The sequence below is a fragment of the Melozone crissalis genome, unplaced genomic scaffold, assembly GCF_028551555.1.
Source record: "Melozone crissalis strain CALT ecotype California unplaced genomic scaffold, PUWL_Pcris_2 ptg000027l_1, whole genome shotgun sequence".
In the NCBI taxonomy this organism is placed as follows: domain Eukaryota; kingdom Metazoa; phylum Chordata; class Aves; order Passeriformes; family Passerellidae; genus Melozone; species Melozone crissalis.
Window position 1 is genome coordinate 85,753,482 of NW_026535805.1, and position 22,789 is coordinate 85,776,270.

General features: G+C 38.8%; 1 protein-coding gene across 4 annotated transcripts in view; it reads left to right on the forward strand.

Moving 5' to 3' along the window:
* KLHL32 (kelch like family member 32) overlaps positions 1–22,789 on the forward strand; it is a 118,891-nt gene that overhangs the window by 82,387 nt on the left and 13,715 nt on the right. For all 4 annotated transcript variants that reach the window (XM_054279703.1, XM_054279706.1, XM_054279707.1 and 1 more), the window contains exon 7: positions 19,329–20,055. In XM_054279703.1, the coding sequence (XP_054135678.1) occupies positions 19,329–20,055 (727 nt within the window). The remainder of the gene's footprint in view (positions 1–19,328; positions 20,056–22,789) is intronic.

Here is a 22,789-nt window from a genome sequence, read left to right on the forward strand (position 1 = left end):
ACCAGGAATAAATATATATTTATTAATATTCCAGGTTCCCAGAATGGATTAAAAGACACATATAAATATTTACCAATTTGGGCATTCAGAAGGCAATAAGAAACTGGTTTCTTGCTTTATCTTAGTAAATAAGTAATTCCCTCATAGTCAACCCAATAGAAGAAAATCAAATCAGACCAGCTATATTGCCTCAAGTGTAGTTAAGTTCATCATTTTTGCTAAGGTTATAGTGGTAATGCAATATACCATGGAAGAATCTAATATTCAGCCCAGGGTGAAGATTGGGTATGCCAGAGGATTAGTGTCAGGGTGCTTTATAGAAGTGAAACTTGATGGACAGGCTGGAGACAGATCTACAGAATCTCATTAAATTGCTGAATTGTTCATTACTGAGCACTCTCACTGTAATAAAGTGCTCATTGACTTTGACAAATCCCCATCCCATGTCTTAAGGAAGAACAGCAAAGCAAGAGGTGTTGGGGAAGCTGGAGGAAATTTGCACAAAGTGGGGCAGATAATAGAAAAGCTGATGGGGGGATGCTACCATTTGATTTATCTGTCTCACCTGTGACTAGTGTGGCCTCTGCACACACCCATGGCTGCATGTCACAGCAATATGAATTCAGCATATCCCCAAGGCACCTTTGCTGGTAGGGCTGCCACGAAGCCCTAAGCACAAATTAAAACTTCCCTCAGAGAACCTCTGGAAAGGGTGCCACTGTCTGCAGAGCAGAGTTTTTTATGCCAGTTTGAATTCCCAATGTCCACTGGGTGATCTGGTCCTAGTGCACATAAAGATTAAGATGGTTATTTTAATGCATCAAAAAGTGTATATGGAGTGATGCTTGAATATTATTTAAATGGATTATTGCAGCTCTTACCTGTCATACTTTGGATTTTTCTAGGCAACCAATTCACAATTGGCTAGTTCTAGTCAGTATGGTGAAATGTAACTGTGAACAAACCAAGTCTGAGAAAGTTAAATGGTAATATTAGTGACAGTGTGCTGTGGGTTACTGCCAACTACTACAGAAATTCCTGTTGACTTTTCAGACTTTTTGGCTTGATGTGTCTTATTTTAAATGGAGACAATAGACAAAGACTATAGTGATGTGTTTCTTAAAACAAATAAAAAACCAAAAGCCCCACCAGAAAGCCTGTGTAGGCTGTGAAATTGGATCTATTTATGAGCCTCTTCAAACAGGTCTTTCTTAGGTAAGCTAAGACAGTAATTATAATTATTCATTGACATAAGATATGTTTTCATGTTGATTTTTACATTTTATCAGCGTGTGAGATTATGAAATATTCTTCTACATAAGAATTTTTTTATTTGTCAGCTGCATTAAAATGTGTAAAGTTAAGTCAGTGACATGAAAAAGAGGATTAAATAAAAAAAATTAATTAAACAAAGGAAAGAATCATGGGGAAGGTGGAGGAAACAAACCTTTTTTTTCTGGTTTGTTCTTCTTCATCACGATATGTGAAGTACCCTTCTTTTTTCCACAGGAAGCAGTCACGACAGAGACATAAATGTCTAGTTTATAGTGAAATAAAAAGTGAATCTTTTCATAATTGGCCATTACAAGAAAGATTCATTGGCTGTACTTTAAGGAAGCAGGTGAATTCTTTGCCTTGGTAATTGAAAAAGGAACCAACCCTGTAAGATGGAACAAGTTTGCTAGAGAAATATAGTGGTAGAGGGCTTGTTGTTGGAACCTTAGCAAGTAGAAAGCAAGCTAAAGATTTAAGTAAAAAACTAATTTTACTAATTTTACTAATAACAAATATAATTATGCCTTATATTTGTTATTAGAAGCTTCAGTGTCATGAGGCTTAAATATTCATATTTCAAATATCCTACTAATGCTTAGAGAGAGAAATATTTACTGGATTATTCTGTCTCTGTGCAGTAGATTGGTCAAATGGTTCTGTATTAAATACTGCACTTGATCCAAGGTGGACTCCTAAATCATAATTGGGAAAAAATCTTAAGTGAGATCAGTATAGATTATTTTCTTCCATCCCTGCTTCTGTTTAAGTAGATTGTTAAAGGATATGTATAATTTTTAAGCAGCTAACAATAAAAGCAGGTCAATTTTAGTATTTGTCAATACTTCTTCAGAAGCAAGGTTAGAAGTTTTCCCTTGGCTTTCTTTGGCTTCTTTTTTTTTTCTATTTTTTTTTTTTATATTTTGCTAAGCAACTTGGTTACTTGGTAATCAACTGATAAGCAAGCAATCTAGGAAAAGCTGGTAGATAAAACTGCTTGAGTCATTTCTTCAGTTAGGATGCATGCAAATGTGTTGTGCCTTTTCCAAGGCATTCCTGAGACTTTCTAGCCCTGTTAAATTCCTTGTGTGTAACTTCTGAACTTGTGTTCATGAAGTAATATGTTCCATGTGTCAAAGTGTAATGCTAGTTATTCCTCTTATCCCTGTGGATGTGCAGAAACAAATACAAACAGTATTTGGTCTCTGTATTGGAGAAGTGTCTTTGCTTGAATAAATAGAAGAATGAAGGACAAGAAGACTGCAGTGTTATAGGTCAATATGAGCTTGTAGTGTATCTTTTTATAAAAATAATAAGTGCACAAATCCAGTTTTCTTATTACAGTCCTGTTTATCCTCTTCTGTGCCCTATTTTCAACAGCCTTTTGTTACGCTTGAACTCCATTTTGGATTTCCTGATGGCATTTGTGAAGGACCAAAGTATTTCTTCTGCAGAAATCCCACAGTTCAATGCTGTATGAAATTTTGTGATGTACACATTGTGGCAGCCTGTTATGATGGAACAGTTTGGTGCTGATGACAGATCCAAAGACTTCTTCCATACATCTGCAATGGTGCACACATTTACCTATGCAGAACAGCAGAGTCTAAAGTGGATTGTCATGTTCTGGTACAAGCTTGCCATTCCTTCAGATCAGTACTTGATTTTTTCTTCTGTCAATCTTTCGGTATTACAGAGCAATTTTTCATATGGAGAGAATATAAGTAATTTTTCTCAGGGGTATATATGTATTCTAATGAAATGTGGCCTAAGTGCCTTGCTAAATGTGAACTTAAGTTTTACTGCCAAACAAGTAACAACATAAAATATATGTGAAGGAAAGCACCTCAGTAATCAATGTTGTGTTTAAGCAGTATATTAGCCTTTCACTATTCAAGAAATAAGCTTAAGTGCTCTCTTGGGCAATAAGTGAAATAATGTCTACTCTGATGCTTGTTCCTAGTGAGTATTTACCCTAAGTAGAAAACTACCTCTCTAAAATGTGACTGTCAACCTCTCATCAAGAAAGGCATAGAAGAGAAAAAAGGGGCTTGATGCATATCTGAGGTGAATAGGTGAGGCTAAATGAGAAAATTAACATATTACCCATGCGTGTTTTGCTGTACTTTTACCTCCTTTTTTCTACCCTTCTTATGAAAGTCTACATAAAAGTGCCAGAGAACCAGTATCCAGTGTACTACATCTGTGATGGTTGTGCTATTTGTGTCATGATACACTGAGCAAGCAAAATCACACAGTTACCCTCAAATAAAATTAGTATGGAAACATAACCTCTGATAGGCTGCAGCTTTCCTTTTCCTTAGTCTAATCCTCATAAACATAGGTATCTCACCTGAATTGACTCTGTGCAGTGGTGTATTTCTCACAGTCTCTCCAGACTGGGTGGGATTAATTTTTATAAGGCATGTGCAGAATTGGTAGGACATCCATTATAGGTAGGCCAAGCTGGTAGCTGTGGCCCAAGGTCTGCAGGAGGTTGGTGTCCACTGGCACTGCAGACTGGCCAGGGTTCATGCACAATACAGAGGGTCAAGCAGTGGGTGTAGGCAGCAGGAACTCACACAGTTCAGCTGGTGTGCTCAGGTCACACACTATTTTCCTGATATAATTTCTGTATCGTTAGTAATAGCTCTTTGTTATAGGGAAAATGAATGCTGTCCCTGTTGGCACTGTTCCCTTATTTTATGAAACGCCTTTCCCCGTTGTCTACTTTGGTTCAATTCAAATGGGCTCCTAATTTGTCCTTTACAGTAATATCTTGTGAACTTTATATATGCTTTTGTTCTGAACTTTTAAAAGTTTCCTGTTTTTTGAATGCTAGGTAATATATATACTGTTATTTATCAAGTATAACAATTTAGAAAGTGATTTCCAGTATTAAAGCTATGCTGGGAGCAACTGTGTGTTCTTCTAATGCTCTTTTCAATACATGTCAGAAAACTTGATTATTTTGCTACTATTGTTGTGAGCATTGGAGAATTACTGGAGAGCATTACTTTGGTCTTGCTGTCCTACAGTAATATTGCCTCAATTTATTTATCCCAGATTACCTTCAGAAGTGCACAGAGCATCACACCAGTATTTAGCAAGCCTGCTGTACTCACAGCTCTTGGATTTAGGTCAGTTCTTCAGCTAAGCAGTGGATGTGTGTTTTGATTTAGAAAAAGACACCAAGGTGTCCACACAGCAAGACTTCTTCTGTGTTACTGCATTCTATGTTTGAATTTGTCTGCTGTGGGGGGATTTGTATTGGCTGTTGCCCTCTTTGTGGCTCAGATCTGTTGGATATTATCTGCAGTATAATTGTATAAACATACACATATATGTGGTTACATAAAAAAAAAAAAGTTGTTGAAGCTGTTTTGAAAGCCAGGTATGGTTGAAAATATACATGAATTTTTAAATTGAAGAGAATAACATAAAGTCTAAAATCTACAGATACCATGGATGATCAAATATGGCAGTCTGTTGTTACTATCTTAGTTAATGTCTTCCATTCAGAGATATAAATGTTAGTAATCTTTATTCTTTCAACATCTTAGTAAAGCTGTTTAACACTGTTTCCAGTGGGTTTAAGCTTGTGGAAAATGACAGGAAATTAGAATCTCTTCTGAGAATTCCCAGTTCTTTATTTCAACAAATTTTCCTTTGGGAGCTGATAGAAGCATTACTTTTATTTGTAACCACAAAGCCAAAGAAGATGGTGAAAGAAACTTGAATTCCGTGTTTCCTGAGCCCATGCACATGGTCATCAATGTGTTAAGATAGCTGGAACCTCGTTCTGGGGTCAAGTGCCCAAAGGGTGCCCAGTTAGAGGTAGTGAAATCTCACCTGTGTGTCTAGACCTGCAGCAGGTGTGTTGGTCCAGCACAGCTGCTGAGATCTCAGTAGCTGGTGCCCTGTGCTGCCACTCCCGCCCCAGGATCAGGACACTGTGGCTCCAGGAAGGTGAGGAGGCAAGGAGATGGAAAAGCTGTGTCACTCCTGCACAGCCTTTCTTACTCCAGCTGTGGGACACCTTTGGCAGCTTCCAGACGTGCAAGTGAGCTGCAGAGCTGAGGGTTTCCTTGCCTTGTGACAAAGGGTTCCTTTTGCTCCTTTGATCACTTCGGACTCCCTCGTGCCAGGGAGAAATGGAAGAAATTATGACAAATACACTTGTCAAAAAGATCTTAAGAAGATTTCCTGTGAAGTGGCTTCCAAGCTAAAAGTCTATGTGGGATAGTAATGACAGATTGAAAGATCACAGTCTCTGAAGTGAAAATCTGTGCTGAAGAGCTTTCAAAGTGTTCCTTTAGGGTGGAGCCTATTTTAATGTTGGAGTGAAACTATAGGATGTAATTTTACAAGGTTTATCTAATAGCAGTTTCAGATGTTTTAGTTTGCTTCAGATAGTATTTAGTAGGTTTATATAATAAATTTGTGTTTGTTTTAATCTTACAGTGGGGAAGCTTTGACATTCCCAATTCATTAGATTCTTTTGGGATCTCAAATACAATTACAAATGTGGTTCAAAATGGTTAAGTCATTTTTTGAAAGAAATAGCTTTCTTAGAACAATTAGTTGATTTTGAAAAATTAATGCAGGACTCATTTGATTAAGCAGTGAGCTAATCTGAAGTCCATCATGTGGGGATTAAACCAAAGTCAGTAAAACTGACTGAGAGAGTGGGGGTTGTTCAGCCTGGAGAAGGCCTCAGGAAGCCTTTATAGCGGCTTTTCAGGATCTAAGAGGGCAGACAAGAAAGTTGGAGAGGGACATTTTTGAAGGACATGTGGTAACACAGCAAGGGGAAATGGTTTCAAACTGAAAAAGAGTAGGTTTGGATCAGAGATACAGAGGAAATTCTTTATTGTGAGGAAGGTGGGGCACTCACTGGCAGAGAAGTTGTGGATGCCCCATCCCTGGCAGTCTTTAAGGTGAGGTTGGATGGAGCTTTGAGCATCCTGGTCTAATGGACACTGTCCATGACCTGGAGTTGGAACTAGGTGATCCTTAAGGTCCCTTCCAACCCAAACTATTCTGTGATTTTGGTTGGAAAATTTGACATCAGAGGTTTTGCAGTAACACAGTGTGTGGAACACATGAATATTTATAAACCAGCTGAGGAGAACATGTGCTTTGAAGTACTTTTTTGTGTGTGACCAAAGATATTGATGACATACAAGTCCTGTATAGCTGTTGTAAAGATTATTATAGAAAATGATACATTTTTTTTGTGATTTCTTGGATTTGCCCATTAAATCCCTAGAAAATAGTACCCTAACAATAGGGAAGAAAGGAATAGGAATCCTTTTATATTCAAGAACCATTTAGAATAATTTTCACAGAGCTGAATTGCATTTTTATAGAATTTTGTCAATTTTGTGCCTATTTCATTTTCTAACAATTTTTTACTGATGAAAGCTTGTAGATTCTTGTCTCTGGAGTGAGCTGCTACACTTCTAAAATATATTTCAGAGGGGAAAATAGCAAGAGAGGAATAGCAATAAAACCAGTGTGTATCAGATTGTAAAAATTGTCTTTTCCACTTATTAATTATGTACCAGCCACTTGTTTTAGTGCTGAATGTGGCTATGTAAAGTTCCAATGCATTTGATATCAACCTGAGTGTTTTCTCTAAAAGTAAAAATGAGCAATTCTAGATTTTGAAATGATGGCTGCTGAAGGTAGATCCTTTTCCACCTCCCATATTCTCTGTCCTTACCCTGTTTCAGAAAAGATAAATACTATCATAAATCCTAATCTCTTTAAACTGAAATCAAATCACAGTTAAGAGCCCTAGTTAAACAGCTCTGTTTATGAAGAGATAAGCTTCTGCTCTGTACAGCTTCAGAAAACTTATCAGATATAAAGCACCTGGCAATGTTGGTTCTACCATCACAACAAATGATGGAGGATCCAAACTTGAGCATTTTTTGATGCATTTGAAAAGGGACAGCAAGAAGTTCTTACCTCAGAGCTTCTTGCCATTTTGTCCATTTATTAAAGAGAGGTAGGTTTTATGGACTTATGAAGCTACATTTTAGGAATGTTGTTGTGACAATGCAGTGACACAGAGTCCCCAGGCAGTGCAAAGGAGAGCTGCTGTATTGCAAAAACCTGGCCTTTTTAAGCAGTTTGGCCTTTATCAGCTACACAGTTTTAAATCATAACAAGCATAATTCAACCAACCACCATGCAACACAATGTGAACTCACAATGGTTGCAGAACTTGTTTTTCTAACTCTGATTCAGCTGAGTCACTTTCCCTTTTCTGCTTAGCAGAGGTAACAGGCCTAAGCCATGGTTTTACCAGGCCTTCCCTTTGTAAGGTTTTACCTAGGAGCAACATGTTTATGGTGAGGAAATTGATTTCCTTGTCATTTCTAACTCTCTGTGGCTGGATTTGTTTCAAAGGAAAAAGTTGAGATTATGTCTCTGGAAAAAGAAAGATTGAGTCTCTGGATGCCATATTTTGGATTTGGTTTTATTACTTTGCTTTGCTCTGGTTTCGTTGGCTTTGCATTCTCCTTTTTGATGCTCTTGTTAAAACAAATTTTGCCTTGAGCACAAAAGTAAGCAAAGCGTTTCCACTGTGATCATTCCTGGCTCATTTATTTTATGTGTGTAGACTCCCAGGTGTGACAGCCATTGCAGTGCACAGAAAACAGAGGCTGTGAGTGGTGGGTAGCTGTGAAGTCTGTTGCAATAGGAGCTGCACACAAGCTCATTCAGCTTTTAAACACATGCTTGAACATGTGGAGGGTCACTGAGAGGGGTTGCACAGGGCCTTGCTTGCCCCTTCTACCACAGTGGAGGAACCAGTTGGGTGTGAGAAGGACATTTGTAAATCTGCCTTGGTAGAGAAGCTCCAAGTGACTGTGGAGGGAACTCCTCTGTGGTTTGAGGACCTGATGACACAAGATCAGACTTCTCTTGAAGCACACTGTGGGACAGTCTTGTCTTTGCTGCTCCAAGGTTAAGAAAGGATGCAGTGTTTATGGCCTGTATTGCCTTGCACTTTTCAGCTGCAAAAATCTCTCAAGTACTTTTGGCAGATGATACTTTGGGAATTGTTTTGTCCTCACTTTCAGATACCTGCATATCATCCGACTTTGTTCTGTGGCATGAGCACCTAAATTTCCACTGGATTTTTGGTAGTGGAATAAAGAGACTGAGTTGGACAGACTGAGGTGACAGATTTTGATTAAGACACCTAATTTTTCTCTTAGTTCCCATTTTGAGAAAGTGGTTGAAATGTAAACTTCTCTTGGGGAAGCCTAAATTTTACTTATAATTTGCTTTTAGATACTTGGAAGGAGCGTTCTGTATAATTTTGAAGTTCAGATTCCCCAGAAGGTGTAAAATGGCAAGCTTTCATGAGCTGTGATAATTTACAACAGCTGAGAGTTTACCTTCTGTCTGTACCTTACTTCACTTTGAACTCCAGTAGGTGAGAACAGGTTTTCTATTTAAGCAACTCATTGCTTTAATAAGATTACTTACTATATATAATGTTATATATTAATATAGTTCAGCTAGCCTTTTGTGAAGGTGATTTGCTCTCATAGTTATTTTATTCTAAGTCTAAAAAGGTGGAATATCTTTATTGAATTTAATCAATGTCTTCTAGGTAAACTTCTTACTCTCATGGCCAGTAAATATAAGAAGTGGAGAAAGTGTGCAAAAGAAGTGAATACAATTCTGAATGCATAAATTCTATTATTTACTTTTATTACAAAACTGGCATTTTTTTCCGTGTTTCGTAGGAAACACATGCATAAAAAGATGAAACTAGAATTGTCCTTCTCTCAAACCTTTTTTGTAAAATAATGTTCCTCTTGAGAAGGCCACTATAATAATGTAGTACTAGGGGCGAAGGAAGCTTGCAGTAAAGCACTGAACTGACAATGTAAGGGACTGTACTGGGTGGGTGGAGGGTTTGTCTTTGGATAAAGAATTCCTCTCTTTCTCACAAGGATGCTGGGCAGAAACAATTATTAAAAATTTCTGAGACAGAAGTACAGGTGTTAAAGTTGTTACTCCTGAAGCTGTTTGATTATGAGTAAGAAATCTGCCAAAGATGTGTGTGTTGTGTTATCCTTCTTGCACCTGTTGACACACTGTGCAGGACAACATTTCTATCCAGCAGCAATTAGTGATGGATGCTTAAATGCTTTAAGGAGGTAGACATTATCAGCAGTTATTATTATCACTTGAGAAAAATTGAGAAGTATTTTTAATACATTGTGATTAGCTTTAATGCTGTGAATGTTTTATAAATGTGTGGTTTTAGTACACCTGCATTACCTGTCTCTGCTTTAATTACAGCATATCATGAAATGCATAATCTTTGGTGCGAGAGACTTTGATCAATAACTGTGCTTGCTGCAGTGTTTTTCAGCTGAAAGATCAGAATCAAATTTCTGCTTCTTGCAAAGTGGCTTAGAGACTGCAGAGCTCATGTTCTGAAAGTTGCAGGTTGTCACCATGACATCACATAAATCCCAAACCAGCCAAGAGATAGAGCATTTTTTATTTAGGCCAGCAGTTCCCTGTGTAGTACTCTGGACAAATCCACTGCAGCTTCTGCAGAGCCTGATCAGAGGTCAGGAGGACATACTCTAACAAGTGTTTTCACCCTCCAGAGATAATGAACCTTGGTGTTCTTTAATCTTCCTTTGGGGCTGTGCATTTCCTGAAGTCAATTCCTTTATATTTGGCTTCCCTCTTTATTGCCTGAGCCAATCCCTCAGTCCTCCAAGCCCTGTCCATTTGTGAAGCTGAGAATCTGACTGCATCACAGTGATAATATTTGGGTCTGGAAAGATGCATATTTTTTTCTTTCCTGCCAGCTGTGATCTCAGTCTTCAGTTTGGGAGCAGACTTCAGGGGCACCCATGTACACAATGCCAGTGCCACTGCTGAAGCAGAGTTATAGCAACAGTGTGAACTTGACTGGATAGGAGCTGGGGACAAATAGCAGATGACAGGATCTTTGACTGTGTGCAGTGGTCCCTTGTGGTGGGAAATGTGAATCTGAGACACCTCTCTATGTAGAGAAATATTTGCCTCGAAGTCTTCTTTCTGATGCATCCAGCAAAACACATGTTGGCAGCTTCCCAAGCTCTCACTTCCCTTCTTCACTGGTTTGTGAGGAATGCTTTGGGTTCATTCCCAAGAGTTCCAATTTTATAAATAGTATCTTTATATTTGGAATAGTATAGACTTCAATAATTGTAAATAGCACCCTGTGCATCAGTAAGGATGTGCAAGCCTCCTCACAGCTTCTTTTACTGGCACTTCCACTTAGGTGAATGTTCTGCCTACATTCCTAAACTTTTAAGGAAGTAAAACTTCCCTTCTGTGGTGTGAGAAGAGATACAGGACGTTAAATTTGTTAAAAGCCTTTGGTGTTTGGATCAGAACTTCTCTATCCACTCATCTTTCAGACAAATCATAATCTTTGCTTCTATGCTGTTTGTTTTGTTCTTTGGTATGCTGACATGAACATTGGTATGAATTTTGTAATACTTGACAAACTAGAGAACATCTGATGATGACCAAGACCACAGAACAAAAGTTTTACCCCTCACTGCTTGCAATACTTGCTTCTCTCAGAAGTACAATTCAATTAGATTATTTTTATTTATCTCACCTTCCTTGCAGCAGCCTTGTGAGAAGGGGAAGCTATATGGGTGGAGCAGGATGAGTCTGGGAGAGGAAGTGAACCCAGCAGAGGAGGTGCAGGACACCTGAATCTTTCATTCTTTTCATATTTTCTGTAAGCAGCCCCTACATTTTTTCTGGTTTTTTTTTCTCCCTGTTCACTTATGAGACACCCTGAATCAGTGCTGATAAGTAAGGTAAGAAACACCTACTGAGATTGATTAATCTCCCATCCTTTAAAATGTGGGAATGAACAACTCAACCCACCAGAAAACTAAATACTGATGCTGTCAGTGGCATGATAATTGGTCTCTACTTTCATCTGCAAACAAACCCTTGCTTGGATTCTATTATTCATTCAAAGAGGAAAAGGGTTATTAATGCAGTGTTCTTTAATTTCTATTTTTCTTTTGTGTGTATGTGAGAGAGAGAGAAAACAGGAGAGCAGTAATACAATAAATATATTGGCTAAGAGAAAACATTTGAAAATGATCCCTGCCCATTTTTTTAAATCTTCTCTTATAATGAAGAATGTGAACTGTGATAAATTGTTCTGCTAATCAAACAGCACTGAAAGGTTAGGTCATTGGAAGTCTTTAGTCATTTTGTGCTTTTCAAGAGTGAATTTGTTAAAATTATGCTGAATACCCACTTAAAGCCTGGGCTGAAAACCCTACCTGTGTTTTATAACTCTGCACTGTCAGAACCCATAATAAGTCAAACATTCTTTCAGAGGTACTCATAAGGGAGAAAAAACCCCGTAAATTCAAGAGTAATTTCAGATTGTAAATGAAAAAGAGAGGCACGACTGTTCATTTGCACCAATCATGCCTTCCTTTCATCTGCTCTGATTAGGCCTGGTGCGGTTTCATCAAACTACTCCATCACTGAGCTGTCACTCCAGTCGTCTGTTGATTGAAAACAATCAGGGCTCTGATGGCACAATTATTCTGACCCTTTAACTAGAGGCTGCTGTGATAATGAAAGGTTGATTATGATAGTTTGTGCCTCTTTCAGTTTGCCAAGAAGGTTAATTTGGGCATCAGACGGATGTTTAATGGGCGCTTGCTGGCTACACTGAGGTAAATGAGAACGTGCAGTCTTCGATATTGCACGGATATAGTTTGGCTGTCAATCATTGTCATTTTGAGTTTGTGCCTCACACTCTGGAAATCACATTTTATTTTTTCCTTGGGATTTAATTTATTCTGTGCCCTGAGGAAGTTCTTTCACTCTGTGACCTTCACAGTAGCTTTCTCTGTCTTTTTTCGCTTCCCTCACACGGAGCCCAAAGGCATAATACATCTAGGGGAACGTTTTTCTTTCATTTTTCACATTAAAAAAAAAAAAAAAAAGTAAAATTAAAATTCCTGTTTATCAGCTCATCCTGAACAGAGCAAATGTTTTAATTCTGATTGTAGAATCCAAATGTGCAAATGGAAGCACGCCTGCTTGCTAACGCAGCGCCACACAGGGAGCTGCTTACGTAGACACACACATTTGCAAAACTGACAAACAGGTAGTTTAAAAATGTCTCTGTGTTAAGAGGCTGGGGGATGGCACAGCTTTATTTTCACAGGCTGCACGCATATGCCTTAGCTTGGTGCCTTGTAAATGTGGTCTCAGTCATTGCACTGCAACTTTTTGCGTTAGAAAGTCTCTCTTCAGGGTTCAGGGCAAAAGGCATTTCATTGCTGATTCAGAGATTATTAATATTTACTGTGTTCAGATTGAGAGAATCATATGCATGATTTTGTAGTTGTTTGGCTCAAGGTGCAAAAGAAATGCAAATACCTCATAATTTTGATTGTTCCACATGCAGCTCATTAGAGTCTTATTTTTATGCACATTTTAAATTCAAAATAAAAAGAAGAAAAAGATTTCTATCTTTAAGGCTGTCTTGCATCTAGGCTCAAAACACTTATTTTTCCTGCTGTCCACAACTGTGTAAGATAGTGAGTGACTGATAAAATTGCAGGAGTCTGAAGGCTGTGCCTGCATGGTTACTAACTTCTAAAAATATTCATGTGTAACTCATGGCTTTGAAAAATTGTGTGCCTGTGTTTTGTTGTGTGGTTCTTACATTCTTCTTCCTAAATGGATGATACGGACAAATTTAGTTCGTCCTGCTTAAAAAGCTTCAATGAGTATCCTAAACCCCCTTGATTTTGTCCTTTGTAGCCTCTAGAGACAGAGAGAGGATGACAAAGACCCTTTAGAGATCCAAATTCAGGCCCTTTGGAAACCCTTGTTCATTTTAGATTAGGTGAAAGTTTCTCCATAGCCCTCAAAGGACTTTGTTCAGACCATTGGTAAGTGTCCTGGTTTGTTCATAGATTCTGCTCCTGTACTTGAAATTTGAAGAGTTAGGGAGTTGCTGAAAATTGCCAGCTGAATGTGGTTTTGAGACAGGAGATCCCAGTCTGGAACACCTCAGACTTGCTGAGCTAGATAAAATCTAATAAAAGGCAAAATTATTGCAAGTTTACAGCCAAAATGTATATTCTTAGTGTTTCAAAGACCAAACTAGTAAAGTCCAAGTTTTGCTTTTTGAAGTTCACTTGGTGGTTCTTTAAGGTGATTACTGCAGTAACTGTGTTGCTTTCATGACTCTTCTTGGCTTCAAAAATCAATAGAATCAGGTCTGTAGCACTGTCCAGTAGGCTAAGGATACAAAGATACTAATTTGATTTCTTTTTTTTCTGGCCAAAACCTTTTGCTTCTGTTAAGGAACAGAAGAACTGTTCAGGTGAGATTTATAGTTCTTTCTCTTCCCCTGATTTAATATCATCATCAGATTGTCACAAATTGAATCATTTGTGTTTCACATATCTGATCTCAGTCCAGGAAAATACATATTTCCACTTTTGTTTCCATATTTAAAATTTTGTTTTCTCCTAAAATGAGAACTCTCACTAGGTTATTATAATGAGGATTTCCATTTTATTTAATGAGACAGTGTGAATTGTTTTAAAACCGTAGAAAATTGGTTTCCTTCTATTTGTTGTTGCTAAAACAAAGAAAGCACAAAAAACCCAACACTCCAATGGCCTCATTTTTTCCACTGCTGTTACTTTTTGACTTCATCTCATTTGCTAGACACCTTGGATGATATAAAGTAGCATATTTGCAGTCCATTGGGCTACAACGTGAATACATCAACTAAAGAGCAGGCCAAGATGACTTTAATAGAGTTCCTGTGGCCCCTCACAGAGCCCAGGTTTAGGTAAGTTTTTTCTTTCTTGGAGCTCTGTCAACAGAAACTTTCCCTGACGTTGGCTTTGTGACTTGGATTAGTTTCTTAGTGAACCTGAGTCTAATAAATAAGAGTATGTCAGGCTTTTTGCACTCATGAAGTGGCTTGGCTTTTCTGATCAGAGGGCTTGGTGTGGTGTCAAGGCAGGTCTGGCCCCTCTCCCAGCAGAGTGGCTTGAGAGGGGCTGCAGGGGATGCTGAGCAGGCAAGGCACAGCCAGGATGGGCTCTCCTGCTCCCTCCCTGGGGTAGCTGGCAGCCCAAAGGAGCAGGTAGCCACTTCTTGCAGGGTTATCTTCAACAGGAGAGAAATTCCTAGTTCAGCTTTAACCTCCTGTGCCTCGGTGGCCTCTCTGGCTATGGGATGGGTGTGGTGTGTTCACCATTAACAGCAGGGAGGGAAGGACTGTGCTGCAGGCCTGTGTGACTTGGACTGTTCAAGCTGGAAGCAGGTGTTGGAAAAACAATGAACTTGCTATCCAACATGCAGATGTACTTTGATGTGTGCTCCAACTGTGCCACAACATATTTTTCCATCTCTTTTCTGCTGTTTTGAGAATGCACTCCGTTGCTAAATCACATAATGTAACCTTGGAGAAGAAAAATCCTTTGGGTTAGGGCATTAAAATGAGAGAATTAATCTGGTTTGAAAATCCTGCCCTTCTGAGGGTCTACTTTTGTCATTTACTTAGTTTAGAAGATGAATATGGCAAAATATATTATTTATTAAAGTTGATATAGGCACTAGGCTGTAGCTTCCTTTACTCACTCATACATTAAAATTAATAGAAAAGAAGCTTCTAGCAGTTTAAACAGAATTTGCCTATATGGGAGTAGGAGTATAATCTTTCCTTATTTTTGTAAATTATTTAGCATTGATACAAATATTTTAAACCTCAAAATTGTAGATTGCCTTTTTTTTTTTTTGCTTGCTTGCTTGTTAGCATTTTAAGCACAGTTGTAATTTCAAGTGCTATTGCTATTTCCTTAGAGAAGCCTTAAAGGATGTCTTTTCTTGCAGCATCATAAAGCCTGTAATGGCTTTGAGTTTATTTTGCCAATGCTGATTATAGTTGTTAATTGTTACTGCCAGAGAGGCAAAAACATAGGTACAATAATCAGTGTATAGATGAGGTGAATTCTGGATTTTTTATGTAGGCACCAGGTTTTTGGGTCTAGATTAAACAAAACCTGAGTAAAGGTGTTAGAAATTGTGTTGATAGATATACAGATGTGTGCTGGTCCTGTACATGGAATTTTGTGTCTGCCATATGTTGATGGGAGTTATGTTTGCCTCCTTTGCACTGAAGGAAAGTTAGAACTGTTACAATCCACCACTGACTACTTCTGCTACAAGTGAAAGATGTGTTTGGGAATTCAGTTTTCTTTCTTTTGAACTTTTTCAGCTCTCCAATACCTGCTAGACTGTTCACTCACACTCAGTTTTCTCCATAGCATGAGACATCATGTTCTGCTAGAGAACATGATAACAGTGTTTGGCAAAACCAGTGTAGAGGTCTAAGGTTCAGTTGGTGAGTCTTCCTGAAACCAAGTGACCTGTTCCATAGCCCTGTGTCACAATTTAGGAATTTGTCCTCTATTCTCTAAATATAGATATAGATACCTACATTTGTAGGTTAAATTCCTAGCACTTATTTTTAAGTAGTGGCCCAAAATGAATTTTAGAACTGTAATTGTCACAAATAGCAAGACAAGGTGATAAAAACAATATAGCTTTTATCTCTTAAGGCCTTTTTTCTGCCTTGGAGTGTCACAGGTTAAGTGTGGGTCACACAGGGACTGTAGTTAGATTGTGTTCAAACAGTAGCATGAGTTGATTTGGACAGGAGCTTCTAAAGACATTAAGATTCACAGACCTCTGTTGCTTCCCTAAGACTCAGTGAAGCTTCTCTGCATTCTGTCACATACCTACAGAGCATCCAGGTGGTGTGCAGGGTTTAGCCCTGCTTTCTAAACTCATACAATAAAATGAAGTTTTTCCCCAGCAAGCTGACCTCAGACATGGAGTGTGGTAAGAGCCAGAGCATCCTACACAAGAGACAGCCTGGGATTCACATTGCCCTCCCCATTGCTGCTGCCGCTGCTTGTCAGAGGGGAAAAGGGGAAGTAGCCCTTCCAAAGATACCTTGGGGTGCAGCACGTAGAGAATCACAAGCAGGCTGCAACAAACCTCATTTGGAAAGGTTCAAAGGTTTTCATAAAAAAAAAGATGCAGGACAGATGAGTGGGGATAAAATAGTGTGGAATGGATAGAGAAGGTTTAGGTTCAAGACTCAGAATAGATTGTGCATCTCATATGAGTGCCTGCAGAATCTTTGTATCGCTTTGCAACCATTGCTGGAGTGGTTTAGGGAGAAGTTAAGCATTTCATTTCAGTGGAACAGTTTTTTACAACTCCAGGACTTTTCTCAGTAGAGATATAACATTATGAACCAAGTTGCATATGCCAAACTTCCTACAGCAGAGAAAATGTATTGTAACAGAGATGTCCATGCCTTCTGTGCAGATCATCACACATCCTATATCCAGAAATGAATGCAGGTACCATTTCTTGCAAGTTATGTATGTGGTGTTAGTTAGGATGTGATGTTGCTCGTGTGTTTATACAGTATTTATTGGGGGACCAAAGGCAGGACAATAAAACAAAAGCAGATGGATGAAGTCCTAAGATATTAATAAGGCATTAATATTAAACTTCCTCTAAAAGGCTTGTGGTTACCAAGTCCTGGTTTACATTAGTGCCTGTCTTTTACAGAGTCTGTAATGTCTGTCATTGCAGCCCAAGTGATACTTCTGTGATGCCGTTTTAGGTGTGAGCAAAGGCATGAGCTTACAGTTCCAAAAGTAACCAGTCTGTTGGATGCAAGGGCTGACCGATAAGAACTCAGTTTTTGTAAATTCTTCTATCTCAGTATAGTAACCCACATATCATTTAGTTGATGTATGCTGAAGATAGCCTGAATTTCTCCTCAATTTCAAGTGACTGAATCTTGAGAGCTAAGTGCCATCATTCACATGGCTAAAGACATGGAATAGGAAGTTTCCTGATACGGCTCAGTAGGAGACACCTGACACATGGGTTTGGTGGATTTAGAACACCTGACTATGAAGCTCAATGATTTCAAGTCCAAAAACATTTTCAAATACATTTAATGATTGTCTTTTTTACTAGCAAATCAAAATATATATAGCTAATGCATGTATTTGAAACTCAATACAGCATTTAACTGACTGAACTGCTGGTGCATTTTTGATGCCCTTCATTGATTCTTTGTTTCACAGGGGGTACACAGTGAGGAGAAAGTGTTTCAAATTAATCTTAGCAAAAAGGTGGTTTTGGTTTTTCATCTTCCCTCTCTGACAGAATAAAGAAACTGTAAAAAAATTAATGTATCATATATGAAAGCCATGAATAAGAGCAGCCTTTATTTTCAGCTTTTTTATGTGACATTCCCACCAACAGTACAGGGCCATAAGATTTAGCTGAAATTTTTTTTATCACTCAGCGTGTTAGAAACGTCCACTCCACAAGTTCTGTTAAAGTATCAAATAGAGTTAGTCCTTATCTAGAACTAGTCAATATCTTTGATAATAACTTGTATGAAAGAATAATAAGGGATTTATGTTTCTGGAAAGTCAGAAGGTGAAATGGTTTTCTAGCACTTTTGAAAATACAGTTTGGATTGAGAATGATCTTGACTGGAAGAGTGACCCAAAGTAATAGTAGAGAGTTGGGTCATGGCAGAGAAAGCATGAATTCTGTGGAAGTTCTACAGAAAAAAATCCTAAACAAACAAACCAACCAACCACAAAAAAAAAAAAAAAAAAAAGTACTCAGTAATAAGCTTAAATATGGATCATCAACATCACAGTGCACTGACAGTCTTATGTGATGATGTACAGGCAAGAATGGCATAGATTGTTACATTCAAAGAGATTCTGCCAACCTATTCACTACTACTACAGCCTTAAGAGGAAGATTATGTCCAGTTTTCAACAGCAAACATTAATGATTTCAGTAACAGAGAACTGTGAGCCAAGCAGCAGAGATTTAGAAAATATGACCTAAATTGCATTGAAATAATTTCTTCGTTCATTGAAGAGGAAACTCACACCAATATTAAAATGCATCTGAGGTGGAGAAGAAAAAAAATGTAACAAAATACTTTTCATCCTGTATGGATGAATAATTTTCAGGGGTTGCTCTGGAATATATACCCAAAGGTGGAAAATGGAGCGATGAGTTTTAAGGGTTTAAAGCTTCTGTATATGTAAGAGGAAAATCTGTCTGGAAGGATATCAGATCATGGTAATTGTTTTCCCGAGGAAGTTTTGGTGTCTTCATTACTGGACGCTTTCAAAAATAACTTACACGGCAGTTCCTGAAATGGTTTAGGCCATTCCTAGCCTCTTTTTAGGACCAGTTGGATTCAATAAGCTTTATGTGATTTGAATGCTATGTTTAATTTTGAATGTTAATACTGACTGCAATTGCTGAATTGTTGCTTTCTGTCTGCCCCAAACTAGCAGGGCCTCTTCTGTGCTTCTGTTTTCTCTGACTTAATTTTTTTGTCCCCTTACACATTTCTCCACTTTATAGATAAAATAAATGAAGAAGAAAAAAACATATTGAAGGATTCAGTATGTAATGTGTTAGATTTCTTCAATATTTTGTCATAAATAGGATTAAATAGGGAGGGCAGAAAAGACTTTTCTTTTCTTTTTTCTTCTGACATTAGTCTTCTTTCTAGTGTCCAGTGATCCCATATTCCCTGTGTTAATATTATTTTTCCAGCAGCTTGACTCGGGGATAGTATGGTCTCCAGCAGCACTAACAGATTGCACAATGAGAGTATTGCATAGCAGCTGATAATGCTGTGGAAATTGTTTAGGGGAGCTGGTGCAGTGCAATGCTTTTGTATATAAACTATCTTTTTATGTGGAATAACAGGTTTTCACAACTGCTTTTTAGATGCATAGATACCGCGACTGAGGCAAGTATATATATCTGCTCTTGGAATGCAAGCAAATTTCAAAAGATCACATTTTGACAGAATTGTGTGCAAATAACGTGTGTCTTGTTTTTCCCTTCCTTCCCCCCACTTTTAGCTGGCTGTGAGGTGGTTGGAGCACAACTGCCGCTACCAGTATCTGGATGAGCTTCTCCAGTACGTCCGCTTTGGCCTTATGGATGTGGATACACTGCACACTGTAGCTCTCACCCATCCTCTTGTGCAAGCCAGTGAAACTGCGACCGCGCTCATTAACGAGGCCTTGGCGTACCACCAGAGCGTCTACGCACAGCCCGTTTGGCAAACTGCAAGGACAAAGCCCCGCTTCCAGTCAGACACTCTTTATATCATTGGCGGGAAAAAACGAGAAGTCTGCAAAGTGAAGGAATTGCGATACTTCAACCCGGTAGACCAGGAAAATGTCCACATCGCGGGCATCGCCAACTGGAGCGAGCTGGCACCCATGCCTGTGGGGAGGAGCCACCACTGCGTGGCTGTCATGGGAGACTTCCTTTTTGTGGCTGGCGGAGAGGTGGAGCACTCCACGGGGCGCACGTGTGCCGTGAGGACTGTCTGTCGCTACGACCCCCGCACCAACTCCTGGGCGGAGATAGCTCCCATGAAGAACTGCCGGGAGCACTTTGTGCTGGGAGCCGTGGACGAGTACCTCTATGCCGTAGGGGGCAGGAACGAACTGCGCCAAGTGCTGCCCACGGTCGAGCGCTACTGCCCCAAGAAGAACAAGTGGACCTTTGTACAGTCCTTTGATCGGTCGCTCTCGTGCCACGCGGGATATGTGGTGGATGGTCTTCTTTGGATATCAGGTAGAAAACGTTTCACACAGTTTGAGGTACTGACAAAACACCAAAATACTGTCTTGAATTAAAGTAATAAATCTTTGGTTTATCTGTCATGATAACTTTTCTCTGTGGAGAGGACAAAGAACTGAAGCCTCATTGGAAGTATAGGAGCGTAATGTATCTTATACATTACACTCGGTATTCCAGAGCTGCTGATATCATGTGTGCTATCTCCAGTTGCCATTCATAAATCACAGTGAACTGGAATGATAATGCACTTTTGGACAAATTTCCCATGATAAATTTTGTGTGCTTCCTAAAAACAAGCTAAAAAGGACATTGTTTCTGTAATATGATCTGGTACTTTTGACAGTCACAGGACCCGAGGGAATGGCCTGAAGTTGTGTCAGGGGAGGTTTAGGTTGGATATCAGGAAAAGGTTCTTCACCCAGGCTGATTGGGCACTGGGACAGGCTCCCCAGGGAGGTGATCATAACATCACCCTGACAAAGTTCGGGCAGTGTTTGGATAATGCTTTCGGGCATATGGTGTGATTCCTGAGTATGTGCAGGGCCTGGAGTGGACTTTGATGATCCTTGTGGGTCCCTTCCAACTCAGAATATTCTATGATTCACTTATTCCTGATGATGAAATGGAAAATTAAGTGCTTGTTAGCTTGTGTTGTTCCAGGGCTTGAAGGCAGATGTATGATTTGGTCCCACTTGCTCTTCAGAATATTGAAATACGCTGAGATGACTGTTTTTAGAAATCATCCGTGGCCCTGTCCATAGCAAGTGCACAAGGCTGTCTGGATGTAATCATGGCTTTACGGCACAGATAGATGGATGTATAGACCCTATAATCCTAAAAGAACGTGTCATTTACAACTGAGTCTTTAGTTGTTATGTTCCATTGATGGGGATGGGAGGATTCAGTTGCCTCAGTCCTTGTAGTGGGTATTAGTTATTTTGGAATATGGCTGATGCTGTCTACAGAAGATTTGACAGAAAAATATTCCCCCTTTACTGAGAAGTGTGCCACGGAAGGTTATACAGTTATAATATTTATTAAGGAAGCTAATGAGTAAATGGTGCCAGCCCTTGAGGTAAATGTTCAGTGATTGGCATCTTCACTGTAGATACCCTCTGGGGATTTTAATATGGTCTGGAATGCCTGTGGTGAAAGGATGGAATGTGAATGGAAGATTAAGTTAGCTTCTTAGGCCTGTGCTGTGCTTCTCAAAATGTGTCATTTAGGCTAGTGGATTCACCTTTCTGTCCCTGTGGATTAAGTGCCTCATGGGAAAGGGTTCCCAAGCATTGGCAGGGGAATTAGCAGGTATCTCTTTTAATACATATGCACTAAAGTCATGAATGATGACTTTGGAATTAAAAGCAGGACAGGACACAGCAAACCACCAAGATCCCTGGCAGGTACTTTGGATCATTTTCTTTAGTGACTATCATTTAGGGAGTCTTGTTGACTTTATGCTGTGTGAATCCTGAGGTGAGACCCAGGCAGAGTACAGGAACAGGATTTCTGCGATAGGCTACCAGCTGGGTGTGTTCAGATCATTATTGTGTTTATTCACTGCTTTTCCTATTTCATTAGCAGAGAGGGACGTGTGTCTGCAGTGGGCACTTCAAATGCATGGATGTTACTACTGCTGTGTCTTGATTGCTGGTTTTTTTTTTCCTGTTTTGTGGTTTACATTTGTCAGTATTTATGAAGAATAGGACCTTTTAAAAAATGATGTTACTCATTCTCACATGAAATCATTGAATGTGTACTGGTAATCCATCAGTGCGGTCTTTCCTCCAGTAAATGAAAAAAGTAATATTTTTTGTTGTAATCTTATGAAAAAAGAAACCAAAACAACAAAACAATCAAAACTCAAGAAAGTATTTGATAGCAGTTTTTAAGTCAGACAAGGGGATGGTTGAAGATTAAATTTAATCTTTCCAGATTTGCTAGGAAAGGGAAAATTATCCTGAGGATTAATTCATGTGCTTAGTTATGTAGGTGAAATGCATACATGCCTGTGTGTTTTAAATTCTACTTTTGTTTAGAAAATGATGCAGTGTGATACTGTGTTCAGGGATATGCCTCTAATAGAGCTGTAGAATCAGTGGAAGAGGTAAGTGGAAGCCTCCTGGATGAATTCTTTAAAACCGGGCAAAACAACAAAATATATTTTATCAGTATGGCTCCATTTATATTTGAAAATGCTGCCAACAGTGGAATAAGGTAGACATAGCTTTTCATTTTGATAGGTTCTGAGAAAATGCTTAGAAAGTTTTGAGTTGCTCAATTATGACGGGTTATTTATGAAGTATGAGAGTGCACTTACTGTGCTACACTTCAGTAGATATTGATCTGAATTTTGTCTTCTCACACTGAAACCTGGTTGTGTATTGAATAGAGTTACTTTAAAAAGAAAAGTGGGTGGAGATGTAATAACTATAGCTAGTTTTCTGATATTAATTAATTGCTTAGGACCAGAATGTAGCTTGTGGTACATGTACATTCAGGGGCAGGGGAATAGAACAGAGAGATGTTTTATTATATCATAGTCACTGCTGGAAAATCCACTGTTCATCTTTGAATATAAGATGTTAGCATAAAAGTAATTAGTAATGCAGGAGGGAACCTAATTTTGAAGTATGTGGCCTAAAATTAAGTAATTAAAAAATTAGTCTGAGTTAGAAATGTTTCTGAGCTGTATCCCTGCTGCTTTTTCTGGGAAATACAGGTCATC